This window comes from Rhagoletis pomonella, unplaced genomic scaffold (genome assembly GCF_013731165.1).
Source record: "Rhagoletis pomonella isolate Grant_MI unplaced genomic scaffold, Rhpom_1.0 Rhpom_scaffold_00006, whole genome shotgun sequence".
NCBI lineage: Eukaryota > Metazoa > Arthropoda > Insecta > Diptera > Tephritidae > Rhagoletis > Rhagoletis pomonella.
Window position 1 is genome coordinate 80,738,538 of NW_023458560.1, and position 22,878 is coordinate 80,761,415.

The 22,878-nt window shown below is 37.2% G+C and overlaps 2 protein-coding genes across 2 annotated transcripts in view; one reads left to right on the forward strand and one right to left on the reverse strand.

The window, feature by feature from the left end:
- Positions 1-18,474, reverse strand: part of LOC118741421 — a gene marked incomplete in the record, with an annotated part of 159,132 nt that extends 140,658 nt beyond the window's left edge. Inside the window, 1 exon segment of the mRNA XM_036473391.1 lies at positions 17,795-18,474.
- A 777-nt stretch (positions 18,475-19,251) lies between these two features.
- On the forward strand, positions 19,252-20,860 carry LOC118741776 (intraflagellar transport protein 46 homolog). Its single transcript, XM_036473748.1, has 2 exons — positions 19,252-19,763; positions 19,835-20,860. The coding sequence occupies exons 1-2, from the start codon at positions 19,587-19,589 to the stop codon at positions 20,858-20,860; spliced, it is 1,203 nt and encodes a 400-aa protein (XP_036329641.1). The 5' UTR covers positions 19,252-19,586.
- The last annotated feature ends 2,018 nt before the right edge of the window (positions 20,861-22,878 follow it).

Here is a 22,878-nt window from a genome sequence, read left to right on the forward strand (position 1 = left end):
CATCGGACCAAAGTTATAATACCATTTCATGCTCATGAAAGGTATAATGATGTGCCGCCAAGCGCCATCGCAGCGCATCCCACTTGCCACCGGCAGGCAGGCTTGTCACCATTTCAGCTCGTCAGCCAAAAATGCTAAGTGTTGCGTATGTACGTGTGCGCTTACTTTCTGTTAATACTGTACTTAGTAGAGCATAAAATTAATAGTGAATGAAAAATAGTAGCACTTGAAGTCACTATGCACTTTGGCACATACATATGCACATAGACAAGTTAAATATAGTGGCGGCACCAAAAGTCAAACGGTTCCAAGCACATCAACCAATTTCAATTGAGACTTTTTTCAACATTTTCCCGCCGCTGGGTAAATGAAACAGCTTGAATTTCATTTGATTTTCTTTTTATTTACACATTTTCACCAGCATGGAAGTGGCGAATTAAGTGTATATGTTACCGGCCAAACCCGATCTTAGGACAAACTAGATTTTCCTAGGCTAAACTAGTTCTACCTGGATCCAATATATCCGTCCAATGCGGAAAGAAGTTGGACGCAATAATATTGTGGACCGCGTACCTAATGAGGGTAATTTTTTGAAGTACGGCCGAAGGCCGCCTACGCGGAAAGGTGTTCTGCACAAAATTACTGTGGCCCCTGATCTAGTTCAGCCTAGGCAAAACTAGTTTGTCCTAAGATCGATAACATATACACCGCATACATACATACCTTACTATTAATTTTTTTAACAAATACCCTGAAGGAAAGATTGGTCCAATCGCTCGAAAAATATAGTCGTTGGTATAGTAGCATGTATCTAGACCAAAGATAGTCCAAAAATATAAAGCAATGTAATCTAAAACAGCTGAATTGTACTTAAAGTGGTCCGAATGTAATGCATAAGGTATGAGTTTTGATCTAAAACTGGTTACAATGTCATGCAATAGCGGACAACGGGTACAAATAACGACTTGCTGATATGTGGGCACTTAGTCAACAAATTTTCATGTGCGACGTTGGCATGCGGATAGAGTATCCGCTTAGAAAATCTGAGAACCCCGGTTCGAATCGCAGCTGGCGCAAGTTTTATTTTGTTTTTTTTTCCCCAAAATTGGTTACAATGTAATGCAGAAGCGGACAATTGGTCCGAGCCTAGGACATTCAATGTTAAATGTAAATTGAATTTTACATGTTGTTGGACCAAACTTTGGACTAGTTACAATCTGCTCTAAGTCTATTCCAAGATCCTACAGGGAAATTAGAGCTTGGAACAATTTTGTTTTATCATATCACATCAGGAAGCTTTCGTTATTTTCCTCGTAGCATTTTAATATATCGCACACCGTCTTCAAAAGAGTCACAACTCAAAATTTGGCATTTTTGAAATTATGCGCTAAAAATGTACACAGAGCTTTTATTTACCTTTCAGCAAAATCTGGAGCAAATTTTTGTTATAATTTGTTAAAAAAAAACCTAAGGTAAAGTCGCCCTTGCCCATATGATTAGCATGTATGTACTACGAAATAGTTTCTGACGAACGTATTATTTTGAGTTGTGACTCTTTTGAAGACGGTGTGCGATATGTACATATGTATGTATTATATGTATGTACATAGAATTAGCATCTTAGTAAAAGATGACTTCAGAAGTTTCAATTGCTTTACAAAATATGAACACAGCACTATGTACATTTAATAACGCCAAAAACAAGTTTTCGTTAATTTTAAATAAGGCATCCATTTTTTATTTCTGATATACATACATAGATATCAGTGGTTATGGATTTTCTATTATCTGTAACCGGTATTCCTACGTCCTATTCTTCTCGGATCAGAAACTGTAGCAATCGCAGGGGAAATTTCATGTTAAGTCCCTACTGCGGTGCGCTACTCACCGCTTTCTTCATCCCTTTGTCCAGAGCTTTCCAACAGACCAGGGTCCCATGTGTTACAATTGGTGACTGTTTTGTAGAATCCATATGCCATATGCGGTGACAGTCCCCATTGTTTTCCATTGAGGTTAGACCCTTCTTAACTCGCTTTCCACAAATTTATTTTTCAATTTAGTTTAGAGCCTAAAATGATTTATACGTAATTCGCTTCGAAGAAGAAATTCAATCTAACCTCTGATCTCTACAAATAAAATAAACTCCAGTTTTTTCTTATGAAAAAAAAAGTTATGTTTTGGAGGAATTAACGCCGAGCTCGAGCTAGTCGACCCATTTAAAGTTGTCGCCTAGAGCAGCATTAGCATTTTAGGTTTCTCCATCGTTCGATAGCACAGGTCTACAATAATGGAAACAATTTTGTGCGGCAAATGTCAGAGCCGGGTTTTATAGACTTTTTTGTGGTGATTACGAATCCGTAAGTATAAAATTTCCATCAGCTCCAGATTTTTTTTAATATTTGAAAAACTCTAGCAAAGAGACAAAAGGTGATAGAACCTTCCACTTAGGCTTAAATTAAGGCTTGAACTATCGACTACAATCACTGCACCTTGACCCTAAGGTCACTTATAGTCATTTATTGAACAGAAAACAATGATTTTGACACAGTATTTCCTTATTGTTCAATAAATGACTATAAGTGACCATCAGGTCCAGGTGCAGGGATGGTATTTTCGGGGATAGTAGTGAGACTTTTTTCTCAGCATCTGAACCTAATGGAAACTTTATGCTTAATCAGCACAAAAAAGACTATCAAAAACAGCTTTGACATTTGCCGCACCAAAATCTGTGTAATTGGCCTTAAGTAATTCTGACAGTTCCCGCTAAACTCTCAAAACAGAATTTTAATAACAGTGAGAGTGAGATAAAGTTGGTCAAATTCAATAAGACATTTACGTGCTTTTGAAATACTTTCATTTTCTAGCGGCGCGGAAAAGAAATTTTGATACAGAATATAAGAAACAAAAGGAAGAGCAGCAGCAGTGGGGAAGATGCGATTACGTAAAATGCATACTTTTTCACTTAATTAGTTGGCGAAAGGAAATGCGCATAAACCCAGATATACCAACTTTGTATTATTCTCCCTGCCGACACCCCCCTCCACCCATACAACCGCAACAGACGTCCCAAAAGCGTTTGCTGCGCTGCTGCTGCACATGGCGCTCAAACTGGCTCACTGACTTACATAAAAACTCGTATGCAGTTATGTACATACTTACATATACATATATCGTCGTTTAAAGTACAAAACCGCGTATCAGCAAAATACAAAACCGCGTATGTGAGGTTGCATAAATTATTTTCTAGAGCGTAAAAACACTCATATTTCAAAATGGTTCTATTTTTTATAAAGCAATCGCATTTCTGGCTAGTTATATTTCAGGACGAATGGATAAGGATTGAGCCAAGAGCTTGTCTGAGCAAATCCAATTTTTGGCAGCAAATGTCAGTTATGCGGTTTTGTACTTTAAACGACGATATGTACCTATGTAGTTAAAAAAGAAAAAACTCGCACCGGGGTTTAAGTATCTAATTTGAAATAGAAGCCGGCAAACCAGCAGCGTTTTGGAAAAACGGGCAGCGGGAGGTTGGGTGGGTGAAATCAACAAACAATATGCCGGAAAACGTAAAAGCAGGAAAATCGTGGTAACGTTGGGGGGAAATGAGAAAAAATTACGCAAACAGGAAAATACAATAAAACTAAATGAGGAGATGAACGAGCGTAAATGAAAGGTGAAAGGGAATTTGTTTCCAGTAAATTGGGTCAACTTAAAAGCTTCCATAGAGTGGGCATAATAAATTTTGCATGCTGAACTCTGCATATTTATGTATGTACATATAAACACACATGCCTGAGCAAGCATGAGCACACAGGTTTGCTTATGTAAAGGCATCCTGATTGTTACAGCCCATCACACACCTTTGAGTGCACCCGCAGCAAACACTCCACTCGATGAGCTTGCATGTGACAGTTTGTGGCTGCAGGAAGCAAAATTTCGAATGATAATAAAATTTACACACTCCAACATGGGGAAACGCATACGCTTTTAGCCATACATACATATGTATGTATGTATGTAACCAGTTGAATCTCGTGCCAGCTTGGCTTGCTCACTGTGGCACACATAACACACACCACAGGATTATGCTAAGCGTCCACTTGGCCTGTGTGCGGAGTTGAGTTGGCTGGTGGAATGATACAAATTTAAATTTGTACAGAGTGGTATCTATGTAGGCGTGCCATCGCACATACAGTGGTTAATTTTACCATTCAAAAAGGCAGTGAAGTTGGTTCGCGGTGAAACAATATTTGATGAACGAATAGTAAAGGAATTTTGCACTCGAAATGTTTATCTTTAATTCGACCATTGCTACGATATGTCATTTCCGAACAAGTTTTCTGTAGCATCAGGATAACACAACTAAGTTAGTCACAAGCCGCAAAAAAAAAATGATTTTGGTACCCTGTGTCAGTGCTGGTCTACTTCACAAATTTAATGGTCAATAATTTTAGTAGAAGTTCAGTTAGAAAACCATTCAAAAGTTTAGAAAAAAAAATAAATTTATCTGCACTTATGTGAGACTATCATATACGCGGTATTGCATTTTGCGTGTATGCGGTATTGCACGCCAAACGACGAAATATTTGCGATTCTCAAAACGATACATTTTCTGTAACTTTCCCAGAAAAGTAATTATTCATAAAGATGAATTTAACCAATATTTACTCTAAGTTGCAATATGTGCGTGCACGTATTTATTAAGAGTTTATATATCGTTGGCTTAGTTCGCAAACGTGCTAAGTCCACTTTTTATGTAAATTGAGATTTTGATGCAGTAAGATAGCATAACTGAAAATCCATCATTACCAAAAAAGAAAATTACCGTAATGTCGTTTTTACTTGTTGTTATGCATTGGTACGCAAATGTGCTAAGTCCAAAAAAATCAAAAAATATATATACACGTCTGTCCGTGTACACGATAACTCGAGATATCTCAACGAAATTTGGTATGTAGGTTGCAATTTATCCAAGGTAAGTTGGTATTAAAAATGGGCGAATCTGAATGTAACCACGCCCATTTCCGATATAAAGGTATTTTCTAAAGATGCAAAAACTACGATATTTCAGTAAATTTTGGATGCAAATTCTTCAAAATTAGTATGTGAAGTAGAATTTTTGTAAAAAATATTATTGTGCAATTTTTGGAAAATTGGCGTGACCCCGCCCACCTATTATGAAATGCTGCATCTCAGTAGCCCATTCACCAAACTCGGTACGAGCCTTATTTAGGGTCTAGCTAAGAAATGTGTTGTAAATCTAATTCACTTAAAATCGATGATCGCGATAACCACTCAGCAGAAAAATAGATTATGATACATTTTTGGATAATGGGCATGGCGCCGCCCACTTATGACCACAAATTTGTAACTCGGTAACCTATTTATCAATTTCTACCAAACTCTGTGCACTTAATAAACCTGGTACGGAAAAGCAATTCGTTGAAAATTATTCAAATCGGACCAAAATTACATTCGCTTCTCGTATATCTAACGGTAAATTTCAGATCTCTTAATCTCTTAAATAAGACTGCGTGTCACCGCCCAATTTATGACTACAAGGTGTATTTCGGTAGCCACTTTAGCGATTTCTACTAAACGTGGTTCAATTATTTCATTGAGTTTAACTCAGGATATTATCGAAAACGTTTGAAATAGGGAAAAAACCCCTGCTTACGACAGTATTTGATACCTACGCCGGGTAGATAAAGTTCGGTTTCGCCCAAACTTTACCTCTTTACTTGCTTTTAATTATTTTCTTTTATAAATGGTACATAAATTTACGACTTAATATAGTTATCTTTGTTAATAGCAATGAAATAAAACTGTATTAGGTTATAATTCATTTTAAAACAATAAAATATATTTAAAGTAAACAATTAAATCTTTTAACAATAAAAAATAATGGAAAAAGGTTGATAGAAAATGTGCTAAGTCCACATTAAAAGAATAAAATCTTAAAGAGAAAATGTGGTAAGTCCTAAAAGAGCCTATAAGTCTGCAACAGCTTTATTTTGAAATTGGTCGATTATTGGTACTAAAACAAGACGAACTAAGGAATAAAACTGCATTTACATATTAGAGAAATATTGACAACAAAAAAAGTTAGAAGGTTTTTTGTCCCTCCTGAAAAATAAAAAAAAATGGACTTAGCACGTTTGCGAACTAAGGCACTCGGCACATTACGCGCCTAATCAAAGTAGAGTAATCGTTTCATCATACCGAAACGAATGCATGACGACTCGACTTCTGCACACTTGCACGCCCTGCATAAGTCACCAGCTAATAAACACTTTCTGTACATAACAAATTTGTTGGCCGTTCTTTCGCAACACGCACTTCCGCAAATATTTCTGCTCCGAAGTATTGCATAAACGCTTGTGGTTTATTGCAATTTGCACGAATTTTAGCACAAAATCATTCATTTCCAATTATTTTCTATTGAATTGACAAATAAATTTTATTTCCAACACAAAAAAGTAAACAAATGACGATTTCAAAACTGCAAGCGCCTTACAATGTTGGGCGCTTCGATTCATGAAGCTTTTATGATTAGGCTCAAACATGATTTTGAATCGTAATCTACAGAGCTTCATTGAAATACATGGGTTCGGCATAAAAGCTTTATACTTTAGTATGCCGAAACGATTACACTACTGTGATTAGGAGCTTAATGTGCGGAGTGCCTAAGCCAACGATATGTATCTCTATTTTCCGTTCAACGTAAGTTCAGAAGAGTTTGAACTCAAAAGTCTCAATAAAAATTGATTTGCTTTTTGTTCGTACTAATTAACCAACGTTTAACTTCCGATCGAAGTCGACATCTAATAGATAGGAAATCTCCAGTTGAATCTTTTCATTTTTACTGTGCGAAACTCGCTAGCGAATAAAAAATAAAAAAAACTAACTATTTTCGCATTAACGCGCCCAACTCGCTTACTAACTACCTACTCCCAGCCACTTCACCTACTTTGGCCAAAGATTTTGCATTTTCAACAAGTATGCCCCTTAGCCAGCTGCCGCCGCCGTAACAAAAGTATGCATTTTTCGCTCGGCAATGTTTTAATTTGCCGCAAGAGGAGTGAGTGTGCGTGTGCATCTGTGTGCAAATGTATCAGTGCGTTGGTTTCCGCTTCCGGCATAGCAATCGGGCAAATTATATTCTTTTGTATGCCGAGTAGGAGAGTGGTAAATAAGTATGCAAGTAGGTAAATCCATACGGCACAGTGAGAGTGACCACATTTTTATACATTGTATATTTATACGCGTTTGTAGTGGTGAAGTGCATAATACGGTAGATGGAAATGTATGCAAGCAAACTGCAATTTGCATTGGGGCCAACGGAAAGCTAAGCAGCCGTGCACCCACGCACATAATTCGTTTTTTTTTGTTTTTTGAATACTTGGCCCACAAGTGTCACACATTAAAGTCTTTGTTTGCGTTGTAATTTCAATTGCAGCTACACTTGAACACCTTGAAAACATGCGTGTAAGCCGAGACTTATGTATGTATGTAGCTTTTTGCAGTGTTAAACATTTTCAAGTGTACTACCTAAGCGCTCAATTTTGTTCTTCATTGACACATACGTATGTACATATACAAATGTATATTTATGATGTATGCCTACTCGAGCTCGAAGTTATTAGTTGCACATGTGCGACGACTGGTGCCGTGTGTTACCAATGCTATATGTACCTCGAATTGTTCATATATAAGGTTTGTTCCACACGAGCCCGCGGGATTCGGGGGTGCCCGAAACAGACCAGAACACGTTCTACTTTTGGATCGTAAATGTCTTCTTCTTCGTGCCCGAAACAGCCGGGACTATTTTTCCGGGCACAAACGTGCAACAAGTCCAAATGCCATAACAGCAAGAATGATAGAATACAAGATTGCGCCGATCAGAGAGGATTTTTGAGAATAACTTTTGTGTGACGTCACACTGGTGCAATTGCGAGACAGAAATGCCAAAACGTGAGCAAGAATGGAAGAAGAAGAAAAAATGTTTCAAGGAAAACGTAAACAAGTTGCACAAGTGTGACGTCATGCAAACAACGATTCTGTCAAATTTGTTAAGAGAGGAATAGCGGTCCGAGATCGGCGCAACCTTTGTATTCTCTCAATCGTGCCAGCTGTTGTGGAAATGGAAAATGTCACAGAATTTTCAGAAAATGTAGTTATTTGCTAATTTTATTAACCATATAAGATAAATACACATAAAATCATTGTTCAGAGCTGATTTGCTGATTCCGGGCACGAAATGTGTATTTTGCGTTCCTCACGCGCTGGACACTTTTAGCACGTGTTGACACATTTTTGACACTTGTGAGAAGTAACTTATTTTTACGCTCTAATTACCGAAATGGGCCGTAAAGCGTGTGGAACAAAGCTATTGATATTTATGTGCATATTAATGGGTTAACACGAGTATGTATGCATGAGCTTATTTATGTGCAGATATGCTTGCAAAAACAAGCACGCAAGTGTAGTATTGTTGTATTTAATGGCAAAGAAAACAATCGTAAACAACTATTTTTTTCCTTTAAATATGTACATCTTAGCACCTGTCCAAATATCTGCCTAAATATGTATATAAGTATTCATACATACATACCTACATATGTATGTACATTTAACATACATTTGCGATAGCGCACGAGTACATACGCCTTGAATTATTTACGTGTTATTGTCGCACATGTTTAATTTATTTTTACTCTTTTTATTGTATTTTTTTGTTTGCTTTACAGTTGTGCCCATTGGAATTGTTGTTCTTTAATGTCATATACACCCGCGAGTTTGCTATCTTCTACTTTTTTGTTAACGACGCTAATACCATTCGGCATTTTTCAAGGTGTTTGTCGGCACACAAGTGAAGATTAAATTATAGCAGTACATTAAATTAATATGTACGTACGTATGTATGTATATAGGCGGCAGATGTGGTGTAATGGTCAGCAGTGCATGCTATCATTCCGCAGGGCCCTCATAACGGGCGCAGTGCTAACATCAAAAACAAAAGAAAATACAAAGTTTTTTCTAATAGCGGTCGCTCCTCGGCAGGCAGTGGCAAACCTCTGAGTCTATTTGTGCCATGAAAAACAACTTCTTATAAAACTAGAATCGCGGCTCGTAGTCGGCGTAAAGCTGTAGCTCCCTCCCCTTTGTGTGACGACATCAAGACGCAAGCCACTAATGGAAGGAGAAGCTCGGCCAAATACTGGCATATTGTGTAAGCGCCAATCTATTATATGTATTGTATATGTATTACAGATTTCTTTTATCGCATCATTGAGCGCGTTTTATGCTTGGTTCGAACTCGATGTTCTTGAAATTGTATATGTATTCTAGTCACACCAGAAAATATGAGCACAAAGCTTCCTGCTAGATTAAATGAAAGTTTCATTAGTCAAACACCAGCCGACTTTTGCCAATGCACTAGTGACTAGTCCTATCAAGTATCAAATTGGTGATGTTTAAGATGCCGCAGCTCATCTGCGATCTCGAGAAAAAAAAATATCTTCAATTCAGAATCGTTTCCGGCGCTATGATTTTATTAGGTCTATAAGACCTTGCGAAGTTTTTTGCGCTTGCTAATTTGTCAGTACTGGCATCCATGTATGAACGAACCCCCTCTAACTCACTGACGGCAATCGAACTCAGTTCCTCGAACACATGTTCGTAATTTTTGCATAAACGAAAGCCATTCTTTCTGTGTTTAGACACAGTCGAGCTCCCCTACTTAGGATTCGCCTACTGCGACAAAAAACAAATATTTACTAGCAGCTTTGGCTAAAAAGCCACACTTTTAGTTCCGATTTCACATACATACGCTCAGAATACTAGCACCAGCAATGACTATGCCAGCTTTCAAGGAATTCTTCATGTCCGGGGCGTCCTTGGTTTCGTTATCCATGCCTAAAACATCCAGCGCAATCGTTGTACTCTTACGCGCTTAACTATCTTCTTCGGTATCCTCGCCGCAGCGAACAGGGCCGTGGCTCTTTCAAATAATAATTATCTCAAAAACCTCCAAAGCTTTCTTATCTGTATTCGACATCGTCCACGTCATTATGTAGAGCGTAGATTTTGTTCGTCGAAGGCGGGTTCTACTTTTCAACTGTCTACCGAGAACAAAGTAGCACCTGGTGGCACAAAAGTTATTCTTTGCTTGATCTCCAAGCCATTCTTACTGATGGTGTTTATGGTGAAAATCACTTCATTACATCAAAGTTATAACTGCCAACAGTGACGAGTGTGTCCCATAAACGAAAACTTTGTATGTGTTGCCAGGAGATGCTCTGTCTTGTCCTCGTTGACTGCTAGACCAACCTCCTTAGCTTAATTTTCTATGTAAGCTGCAAAATGCTGCACCAACGTACTTTAAGTTTCAGGCCGGCGATGACAATATCATCTACATACGTCAGCAGCATAGTTCTTTTGCTGTATATGAAATCATCAAGAAATATACGACCCTATCATGGTTGTCGACGTCGACGTCGATGTCATTTTTTCTTCAAAAATTAGCCCTCGCAAGTGCAACTCTAGCTACGCTGACCACAGTATTTTTGCAGAAAGGTGTTCCTCCGTAACCGGAGTTGGACTGATGAGGCCTATTTGTTCTTGAAAAAATAACATCGACGTCGACGTCGACAACCATAATAAGGCGGATAGTCTTTCGAGTATTTTCGTTTAATTTAATATACCGTCGTAGTTGTTCGCCATCACTTCTTATATTCATCCGCAAGTTTCTGTCCCATCACCATCTTCAAATAAACTGAACAAATCTTTTGTTGTTATCATAAATTTATTGCGTTAATCCGCCAATCTCTTCATACCCAATATGAAGCGTCGAAAAGTGCTTTTATTTATTGACGATTTTACTATCTCAGCGTATGCGACTTATGTAGTTAAATTTAGTATTTTTTTACAAATATTCCACATTGGCTACTCAATTATTTCGAAAATATTTTGTGCGCCGCTTTTTATTGCGTAGGAGTGTCGATTCTGCTGTCCATTTTAATTTCAGAAATGGTAAGGGATAAGGATAAGAAGCGAGAAGAAAACTGTAATTTTTTAGTGGCCATGGTTATAGCTGTTTTTGTGTTCTGACTGCAATCATATTTAAAACATGGCGAAGTAGTTGGAGAGTAGTTGGCCAGTAGCTACTTGATTGTATTTGCCAGACTAAAGGCATCAACATCGAATGCTGTCTACACGTCTGCCTGCAATTTCACTGCCCGTGACTGGCAATCGACTTCGTTTGCTTAGCCAGATTCTAATTTTTGTATTCTTTAGCTATTTTATTTTGCTGTTATTGTTATTGACGTGGCCCTCCGTTATTTTTGTTATCTGTTCACGAATCAGACTAAGGACTCTTAGATTTGGCTGCCACACAACGCTGCTTATCTATCTGCACGTGTAGGTACATTTTTTGTGGATGTTTATTTTTGTATTGCCTATTCTGAAGCTTCTACCAGCAATGTTGACCAGCAGGCGGCACAAAATGTTGGTTTTAGTTTCTTTATTTGAAGCAAACGGACGTGGGATAACGCGTCACTTTATGCCTACTTCGAACATAGGCGCCTAAAGATAGACTACACTGCGACAGCTGGCGCTAAAATCAGCATGCCAAGACATATTCCAGGCATACGGTGCTTTCCTTTCTTCCTTCCCACCCCCTGTGCTGACGGGCATCCTGTCTAACTAAGAACATAAGTACATATGTACATATGTATGTTGTTATGTACGAACCTCTTCTAAGTACATCCTGCCTACGCGCAAGTGCCTCTTCTTCGCTCATTGTTCGCGTGAGTGCCACTCTTGTCGTCGGTTACTTGGTTGCCATAGTTACCTCATTCAAGTTCAACAAAAGTGAAAGTCTTAGAAAATGATTGGCTTCTGACTGCTGCATGCAGCAAGCCACCAACGCAGCGTACCGAGAAGACGGCAGCCAGCAAAAAGGCGCAGAGGTTATGAGTGTCTGTGTATGGCTTAAGCGGAAAAGTAGCGCAAGAGGATATATAAAAAATAAGTATGCGATATGCGTGAAGTGATGCGAGCAATTCCAGCTAGGCGTCCTTAGAAATTTCTAAAAAAAAAAAACCAAAAAAATAGAAGATACCTAACGCACAGGCCAGCTCAACAAAAATAGAGGATAATATAAAAAGGAATAAATTGCACGCCAGTCAAAACAAATAAAAGCGCGCACAGTCCTCCAGCGCTTTGCCGCTGTGTCATCCTTCTCGCCGCCAAGCCGAGTTAGAAGCTAATGCTCAACAAAACAATCAACTCGAGGCGTGTGGGGGTTGTCCTTGTGTGCGTGTATATCTATTTTGTTGTTATTTTTATCCTTACTTTGCTCCCGCTTAAAGCTTTGCATATTTTCGAGTTTTATCAATTCTTCTTGTTACTGTCTGTACTTTGCGCTAGACAGTGTGACCAGGTTACCCATCTTATGCGTGCGTTTGAAATATAAGTTGAGTATGTACACAAATTCCTATAACAGCACCTACATAGCCACGCATGAAAACGTAAGAAAGGTGAATTAATTTTTACTTCTATGCGTAAAAATCAAACACACGCATGCGGATACGCATGCTATGGAGGTCCACCTTTAGCTTTAGAATAATTAAGCTTAGTATCCAGCTCTCAAGAAAAGCAAAAACCCTATATAAAAAAATTCTGAAGAAATGGGGAAGAAACTTTCTGTGTCAAATTTCCTTAAGGCAGTCTTTTGTGAAAGAAGGGCACAAGGCAACCCATAGTTGCAACAGAAATGTATGCGAGCTCTATTATTTCGCGAGGAAAGCTGGCAAAATTCCTTTGGCTCAATCACGCAGTAATAGAAAATTTTTCTTTACCGTTTTCTTAAGAGCCTGGATACTAAGCTGTAGAATGAAATTTTTTCACAAAGTGATTTGTTGACGTGCTGCTTTTTGTGATTTATTTTTTCTTTAGTCTGATGATCCATGTAATCATATTTTCATATTTCAAATCAGAAAATTTTTGCAATTTTTCTTATCCGTAAATGAACTTCTTTTTGTATACCTCGAACTTGTGCGGCCGTTATTAGCCTGGTAGAAGTTATTTTATGTAAATGTATTAATTATTTTTATTATGAGTGAATATACTGACAGCTTTTCAACTTCATTTTTCTCAGGATATAATTTTTTCTGACGATCAATTTTCCACGATCAATTGTTTGTGTGATTATATGGTCACACTCGTGCTAGATAAGCTTTGGCTGGATGCTACGCTCAAAAGCACCCAAAATTTTCTTAATTCAAAGTAAAGGTTGATAAGGCGCGCTGGATGTTTCTATATTTGCTTGTAAATATTTGTATTGTAGATAATAAATGCAATGCAGCGAAAAGAGCATTGAAATTTACAGCCTTATTCTGTATCACGAACGATAGGCAACACGAACGATTCGTCTGCAGAGGAATGCTTCAAAAATTTGTCCGGCGGCATCATTTTAGCCGGTTTACGCGCAACCGAGACCATTGCAACGTAATGTATGAAAAGCAAGACGAAGGCGACCGATAGAGTTTAAAATCGCAATCAGAGAGGTTGTCGTCTGCAGACGAATCGTTCGTTTTGCCTATCGTTCGTGATACAGAATAAGGCCCGTAATAATTATGCGAACGCAAAAATACTATATATGTATATACAAATGTACATGTACAGAGTACATATATAAAGTTGATTCACTGGAAACCCAGCTAGCACATTTGCCAGACAATTTTTGATATCAGACAAGTCGGAATAAAAAGTTGACTATTTAGACAAGTCTTACAGGTTTCGTACAGATTTCTGGGCGAAATGTCTGGAGAATTTTATTTATTTCCTTATCCGATATGTCTGATCGAATTATGTCCGATTTCGGGCATACATGTCTGATAATTCTTATTTTCCATGATTATTTGGTCAGACATCTGTTAGATATCCGTCAGAATCGCCGGTAATTAAGTCAGAATTTCCCACGTCGTGTCGGTTAGGCTTCCTGTCAACCTCCCCATACGCTTCTCTGAACGATATCGGCCAAAATCATACATATTTCTGACTTTATTGCCGACGAGTCTGACGGATATCTAACAGATTTCCGGCGCACGGGCGTATGAGGTATATAAAAATATAGAATTGATTTAAAAAAACATCGTAAGTGATTAATCACTTACGTAAACACATATGAAAACCCATTGTACATACAAATTATATGTGTATGTAGAAACATTTTTATTTGATTTGTAAGTATGTTCACTTCGGTATTATATGAGCTTAATACTCGCAATAACATGAACATACGTATGTATGTAATTAAAGACATAAAAATACGCCGATTACGCTGGCTTGGACATGTCGTATGCATGGATGCTAATGCTCTGGTGAAAAGCATCTTCGATCAAGGAATCCAAAGGAAAGACCAAGTGCTGAGGACATACATATCGTCACTCGGAATGCACAATTGGCGCAACTTTGCAAAGCAGAGGCACAATTGGCGAAGTTTTATGTTCTCGACCCAGACTTACAAACAGTGTAGTGCAAAATAAGAAGAAGAAATACAAAAAAAAATATTGCATAACACCGTGCGACAAAAACCAAAACATCAATATTCTTATAAAATTAAAGGCCAAATATAGTATCTAAAACTTCGCTTTTAGTTTTTCTCTCTGACGATGGAATTATTTTAAAATCACTTTGAAATGTCAATGAGGTGGTTATTTCACAAAATTATTTAAAAAATTCAGTAGAATGTAGAATAACAAAATGGGTACCACGCGGAAGAGAAAATTCTGTAGAACTCAAAAAAAATTAATTTGTTTAGACAGGGGCGCACCCAGGAATATATTTTAGGATGGTTTTATATTTCTGAAGATATATCACCGGAAAATACTGAAAATTTTCTTCAGATAATACGCTCTTTAAAATACATTTATACAAGTTTTATGTACAGTACGTAATAAATAAATAAACGTTTTAAAATTCATAAACTGCACTTTATTTACATAAGATTAAAATAACTCAAACACTTTTAACCGACTTTAAAAAAAGGGGAGGTTATCAATTCGCCGGAATACGTAACTTTGGACCAATTCAATAATCATTTTTTTGTAGAAAGATGGTACCTCAAGGTTCGTCCCGTAATTTGGTTTAGAGATCCGATGATTGGATCATGAAGAAATTAACGGTACCCCTAAATTTGAATATAAGAATTGAAGCCCGTTGTGTTCTTTCCTTAAAAACTACTGGTTTAATAAAAAGTGCTATAAACTCAAGATGCGCTCAACTTTCAAAAGTACCTAAGAAAAAATTGTAAATAAGACTCAGTAAAAATAAATTTATTGATTCCATGAATTTTTGCACTTTTATGTTCCTTTTTTCGATTTCTGGTTTCTGGCTTTCGATAGAGATGGTGATTTTTCACGATTTCTAATTTTTTTTTAATATTTCGAATACCGAAAAAATTAACTGAACTCTCAAGAAAGAAAAGGAAATTTTCTTCTACCAAAATTTCTTAAATCAGTTTGCAGCTCTCAAGAAAAAAATGCTCGTATATTCATTTCCTCATGAAAATTTACAGCAAAAGCAAAGCGCTTTTTCACGCATCAGAAATTATAATAAATATTTCTTATAATTTCCTTGAGAGCTGGATTCTTAGCTTTAAGATACAGTTTGTATTTGAGGTTATTAGCTTTAGGGGGGGTTTGAACCTCAAAACCCACCCCTTGTGTGCGCTAATGTGTTTAGTTTACAAGGACGAATAGGTATTGAAAAAGTCTTTTTAATTAATTTTAGTTGTTAAGCTAATAAAGTTCGGAGGACGAAATTTGAGGATATGATTGTGTATATAGTATTAGTCTTTAGTATACATACATATAATTTTTCAAGTATAAATATTGAAAATTATCAACGATACTCAAGGATACAATTTTAACTCTGTATAGCACAATGTAACAGATACATTACAAACTCTCTTAGAATGCCCAAAATAATTATAGAATTGTTGGGTCCATTCGCGATGCCGAAGACCAGGTGAAGAGGATTTGGCTTCCAATTAGCGCCAGTTGGCACAGAAGAGAAACGACTGGCGGGTCCTGTTGGACTCGCCCAAAAGAAGAAGAAGAGAGCACCGATACAAAACGTTTTACACAACCGAAGCTGTTTTTCCTTAAATTCGTGATAAGGGCTTCGAAGGTATTACTGCAAGTTCAATTGTAGATCAACCGGTGAAAACTATTGCCCACGTACATTTAAAAATAAACACACACAAAAATCCGCATACTTTTTAATACATATTTTAGCAAAGCTAAATTCGTGGCTTTTTATAATTTAATTAAACTGGTAAAGCAATTCAAAGTATTCGACACATTTAGGAACAAAAATTACGTCTGTGTAATTTCGGTTACATTGCGTTACAAGGGTCATGAAAATTTGATTAAATATTGTTGATTTATGATAAATTCCAACTGTATGGCATTCCGTAGATCTAATACACATCAAATCTTTAAAGGTGATGATGACAATAATATTGCAATCCCTTACTTCAATCCGAAAGTCTAAAGTTCCAATCTATTGTTATTAGTATGACATAAATTCTAGCTTAGAGTGAAAAGTTGCTAAGTCCAAATTTAAAAATTTTACAGGAGAGGAAAAAACTTTTTATAGCCATTTTCTTTAAGTGTTTCGCAAAACTTTGAATACACCATTCTGCCCGGTTAAAGCAAAGCAAACCTCCATACGAATCAGAGGGATTCGATCTTTATTATTAAAGATTTCGTAATATTTTGGCCCCATCGAATTTTCGTAGCTTCTTTTGGACTTGGCAAATTCTCCTTTCATTGAATATAAACGAGAACCTTTATCCTTTTCTAAACGAACATTACATTACATTTTCCACCCGGTTTCATTTAAATGGGTTTAGCGTTTGTTGAATTATTCGACATTAAAAAACCGCAGTAAAGTGACAAAAGCAATTTTGGCGGCTGAAACAAGATAACACAATGTAATCAGAAGTTAGAAAACTTTTAATTTGTTAACCCTTGGCTGTTGGTCACTTCCAATGCCTCAACACATTTATTAACTTCAAATTTGAACTGCTGGCCAGTAAACGGGATTTGCATGCCATTACTTCCCTTAACACTTTTTCTTATCACTTCCACGCCCTGTCCTATTTTCATAAATTGAGTTGGGTATAGTAATCCGTTTCGTTTGCACACATACATATGTATGTACACTAGTAAACACATACAACGAAATACATATCGTCGTTTAAAGTACAAAACCGCGTATCAGCAAAATACAAAACCACGTATGTGAGGTTACATAAATTTTTTTCTAGAGAGTAAAAACACTCATATTTCAAAATGGTTCTTTTTTTATAAAGCAATCGCATTTCTGGCTAGTTATATTTCAGGACGAATGGATAAGGATTGAGCCAAGAGCTTGTGTGAGCAAATCCAATTTTTGGCAGCTAATGCCAGTTACGCGGTTTTGCAGAATGACGATACGCGGTTTTGTACTTTAAACGACGATTTGTACTAAATAAATCCATTTAAAAACTACATACATATAAAAACACTTTTTTGTTTGGTAACACGAAGGATGTCGTTGTGCTTTTGATTTACCCACCTTTTGAGTTTGCTTTTGCCTTTGCACTTTTCACACTTTGTTGCTTTTGTCAATGAAACTTGCAAATGCCGGTGTGTCTGTCTGTCTTCCCCTGCAATTTTCTATTCAATACAACAACGCTCAACGCCAACGTCCTGGTAAAATAATCGTTTCGGGTGGCGACTGCTGTAAAAAGTTCGCTCACCTACAACATCTTCATAAAAACAACAAATGCATATGTTTTTGCTGCTTGCTAATTCACTAATATCAAAGTGTTGTCGCAGACGTGGCGCGTTTCGGATGGCAGCAATTAATTCACTTCGTCTAATTAAGTTGAAGAACAATTTTACTTTGGAGCGACACCGTCTGCCTTTTAAATATTTCAATTAATTTTAAAAACACTATTCTTTGTTGTAGTACTCGCACTGAATACTATATCGCAATTTGCATTTAATTTTCGTTAGTTGTTTGCTTCTTTATTACCAACACTTTTAATGGCGGTATTTTGTTTTAAAAACTCGCGGAAAAAATAATATTGTAATTCCATGCTCATAATCGCCACTTAGTGGATAAATACACGAATAATCGTAATTAGCAATAATTAAAATTAGCTTTTGGCCAATTTATAGTATTTACACTCATAGGCGTTAATTGTAAGTAGATAAAAAATATCTACTAATGTAAGTGGAAGTTTACTCGTCGGATCGCATCTAACAGGCAAAATATGCTTATCTTATTAACACAGCGAAATGTTATATGGCCGCTCGATAAGTTAATTTTTTTAGCGTACGCTGCACAACACAACTCGAAATTCAAAACAAGCTCTCCTTCACATAAAGCCAAACAAACCCACGTCCGACGTATCGAAAGCAACAAAGCACAATAAAACCACTGTACAATCGTTGCTATTGGAATAGCGTTGAAAACAAGTTGATTGCAGTGTTGCCAGCCAAACTTAAAAAAAATGTAAAACGAAGAACGTAAATCTTTAGGAAGGAAAAACTGGCTAAATTGAAAATAAAAGCTCTGTTAGTCTAGACTTAATTTTCGTAATTTTACTTAACTTAATATTTTCGCACAACCTGTTATATGAGGAACAACCTGTTATATGTTGGTGGTTAGTGAAAACTTAACTTTCCATAAGAAACTTAAGAATATGCAAGGCATATTTAATGCGCCCTGAGAACATGTAGATTTTAGATTGCGGCCTTGCATAAATTGAGAGCGGTGAGAGAATCAGGCTTACCAGATTTTCTTTTCTGTAGTTCCAAAAAAAAATAATTTATGACAAACAATTTTTTTTGCATGATTTTTTTTGATAGGCTGAAAAAGATGATGAATTAAAAAAATTTATTTTCGCATCTGCCTTAAGTTGGCATGAATACTCACATTGGCGATTTCTGACCGTAAGTTTAGTTAAGTCTAGAACAACTAACTATGATTTAAGAATTTTTTCTCCGTTTATTTTTGTGACGTTAATTATCTCCGTTCTATAGCTTTACGTTCTATGGTTTACGCTCTTTGAAAAACAAAACATTTCAACCATCTGGCAACAGCGTGGGTTTCGAAGTGTACAGCATTGCCAGCTGCTGGTTGCGAAAACGGATACACGACACTCTAAGCGGATGTGCTGCCTTTCCATTAAATCACACACACACATATGTATGCATTAAGTAACGTATCAATGCATACATACATACATATGTACACACATCGAGTTGCCTGGACAACCATGCATTCTTAACCGGTGCAAACAAACAAGTAAACAGACCCAAAACCACCCAAAAGTGCAGCAGCGTGAGATTTCTAAATAGCTAAAATTACAGGAAAATAGCTCAAGATCAGTTGGTCAAAATACGTCAGTGCATAGTTGACAAGTTATTGGAAGCAGCTTTACCCTCATCGCACGCATAATAACTGGGGTCAGCAGTTCATTAGCTGTCCCAACTGTTACAAGTTCACACAGTTATCGCGAAATGAATTATTACGACGAAGAAATCACTATAAACGGAGCCGACACGAAGAACCTAAATCACTTTAGAATGGATCGAATGCCAAGCACCAGCAGCGGTCGCAATATTGGCATGGCAAATTCACAACGCTTAACTGCCGCATCCAGTAGTCGTGCTGCTACTCTGCGTCAAAGAAATGTGGTAAGCTTTTTTACACTTCCATCTGCTTATCATCTGATAAAATGGATTTTTTTTTACCTTCCTTATTCCAGTTGCACGGCAGTTCCACTGACGATGATGGCCTGTTGCAGGACATTATTGATCACGACGACGAGGATGAAGACGATGATGACGACGATGATGTAAGCGAAATGCAACACGCACAGCTAACCAACGAAGCAGCCGGTGGCACAGCCAATCAACGCCCACAGACACGCCCAGGCAGCATACGCAGCGCAGCGAAGTCTCTATCAGCAGCAAAACCACCAGCGCGCGCTGGACCTCTGATTGTGCCATCCGAAAGTGAATCCGATGAGGCCGTGTCGCCGCAACCGCATCTCGAGGCCATGGAAGAGACAGGTGACGCCACACGCGTATCTGCGCCAGAGGTGCAACTTTCCATCAAGCCAGAGCAATGGGAAAAATTAACTGTGCATCAAGAACTAAAAGATCTCTTTCCGAATATACTAAAATATACGCCACAGTGTATTGACACGCCTTATCATCTGCAACCATTCATACCGGACTTTGTGCCATCGGTGGGCGACGTGGATGCATTTCTCAAAGTCACTACACCACCACTGCTGAAACCCCAACGTAAGCAGGAAATCAATGATTTCTTGTATAAAATGGGTCTTTATGTGCTCGACGAGCCCTCGGGTGATCAATCGGAACCGAGTTTGCTCAATATGAAATTGCGCTCGGTGCTCAGTGGAAGCGTTGCTAAGGCGCGCACCACGTCAGCTGCTCTGATTCCGACAGCTAAATCGTCGAAAGAAATTGACAAGTGGATCAACGAGGTTGAGAAGTTGCATATGACACAAATGGTGAACGATGTACAGCCGCGGAAAGAGATCGAGCCTTTGTTGCTCAACTGGCCGCGCTCATATGCCGATGCAAGTGGTGCTGTGCAGCAAGCTTATCAGCGTTGCTTGGAAGATGGAGATATTGCGCATTATGTGCGCACGTTGTGCCAGCATTTCGAGGTGGAGGGGCCCGCTGAAACGCAAGTGGATTACATACTGAACGTACAAACGCTATTTGCGTTGTATTTGGCAGCCAATCAGGCGTGGGAGTAATTACCAGTACTGTTGGCATCATTCAAAAAAGCTATACATATGTATACTATACATTTTTGTAAATGCAAAAAAAAAATAGATCTCATATTTAATGCTTTTCTGAAATACATTTGCCCTTTTCTGAAATACATTTGCGTTTTTCTGAGAATCATTTGATTTTTTCTGAAATACAATTGTGTTTTTCTGAATTTCATTTGGCGTTTTCTGAAATACATTTTGCCTTTTCTGAAATACATTTGAGCTTTTTTGAAATACATTTGAGCTTTTCTGAAATACATTTGCCCTTTTCTGAAATACATTTGAGGTTTTCTGAAATACATTTGAGTTTTTCTGAAATTCATTTGGCCTTTTCTGAAATACATTTCTGTTTTTCTGAAATACTGTTGGAAAAGGTGTAGTCCAAAGTAGTTCCCGTATGCCACGTTTATATAAGGTTTATTAAATGTGAAAATACCAGATCCTTCAAAAACGCAAATCCTGCAAATCCTCCAAATCCTGGAGTACGGGAACAGGCTAATTATAAATGATATCTCAAAGGATATTAACCTAAAAAGCTTTAATTTAAAAACACTTGAGGCCAACTGATTTATGTACTTGCACTCGTATAGGATCACTCAAGAGCACTCTCCAAGAAGTTGAAGTAGGTAATATATCTGGGTTGACTTTTTATGCGTTCAGAGTGTGGTAGTACACGGTCAGCGGGAGCCAAAAAAAAAAAACGTGAGCTAAAATGACGCTAAGAAAGATCGATTGGATGATAACAATGAGAAATTCGATCTGCTCATTTTTTGATTCTAAACGTGAAGACCCCAACCTGCGCCCACTTATAGTTCTTAAGTAATTTTTTGTTAAAGTTGCGAAATTTACCAAATATGTTGATGCAAATTACAACGAATTTATCATCCAAAAGTGCGTGAAATAGATAAATGTGACTTAAATGTAAGCACTTTTAATGCACATGACCATTTTCTTTTAAGTAGTATGCTTTTTTTTGTTAATTTAACCACGATAAAACATTTATAAAAGTAGTGAAGTAGTAAAAATGCGAGGGTTGCAACTGAACACCGAAGTTGGTGCTGCCAGACGATTTATCATCAAAATTTTTACTTGCGTCCACAGTATTTTTGCGTCGAATTCCTTTCTCCGTATGCGGCCTTCGGCCGCGCTTTAGGATTATAACCCTAACTAAATAGAATTCTCCTTTTGGTGTGCACCAACTGGGGCTACCGCCCCAGCGTAAGGATGAGGTGTGTGGTAAACCTGGGGCTGCCGCCCCAATGTTGTCTTTTATGGTTACTGATTACCATTTTTTTAGGTTTTTAATTTTTTTTTTTTTAATAGAGCCACAGCCGAAAATTTTTAATAAAAAATCGCGGGATTTTTTATTCCAAATTTTCCTTTTATTAATTATTTTATATTATAAAAAATATCGACGCAGGCGTAAATATTTGGTTTTTTAATACTGTTTAATAAAAAATGCAAAAAATATGGATTGTTATTATGTATTTCCAAAGAAAAACATACATTTTTGTTAAAAAAAGATGGCCATAATTGAAATTTTTTTAGAGGTTGTTATTTAAAAAGCGCATATTCAAACCTACCCTTATGTTGTGGAAGTAATTATGAAATATAAGTTGACGTTCTTTGGCTGCACTTTTTATATGAAAATTTGTTAATGGAAGTGCAAAAAATGTGAACAACAAATTACTTAATTTATGTAAAAATATCTGTTTCTTAGCATCCTCGTAAAGTTTCATGAGAAAATTCATTATAGTTTTGCTAAAACACACACATGTCGATGTACACTAGTCAACCCTTACATTTTCTCACTGGGTAGTAATACATTACATGCGTCATAAATAATGTAATGTATTTTTATGAGTATTAGATTCTATTACTGTTCAAAAAGTCCACACGATATTTCATATTAAATCGCATATTTTGCTATTTTCACTTCACTTTTTTATCAATAATATTGTGGCGAATACTGCGGCAACACAAAGCGAACAACGAGAAAT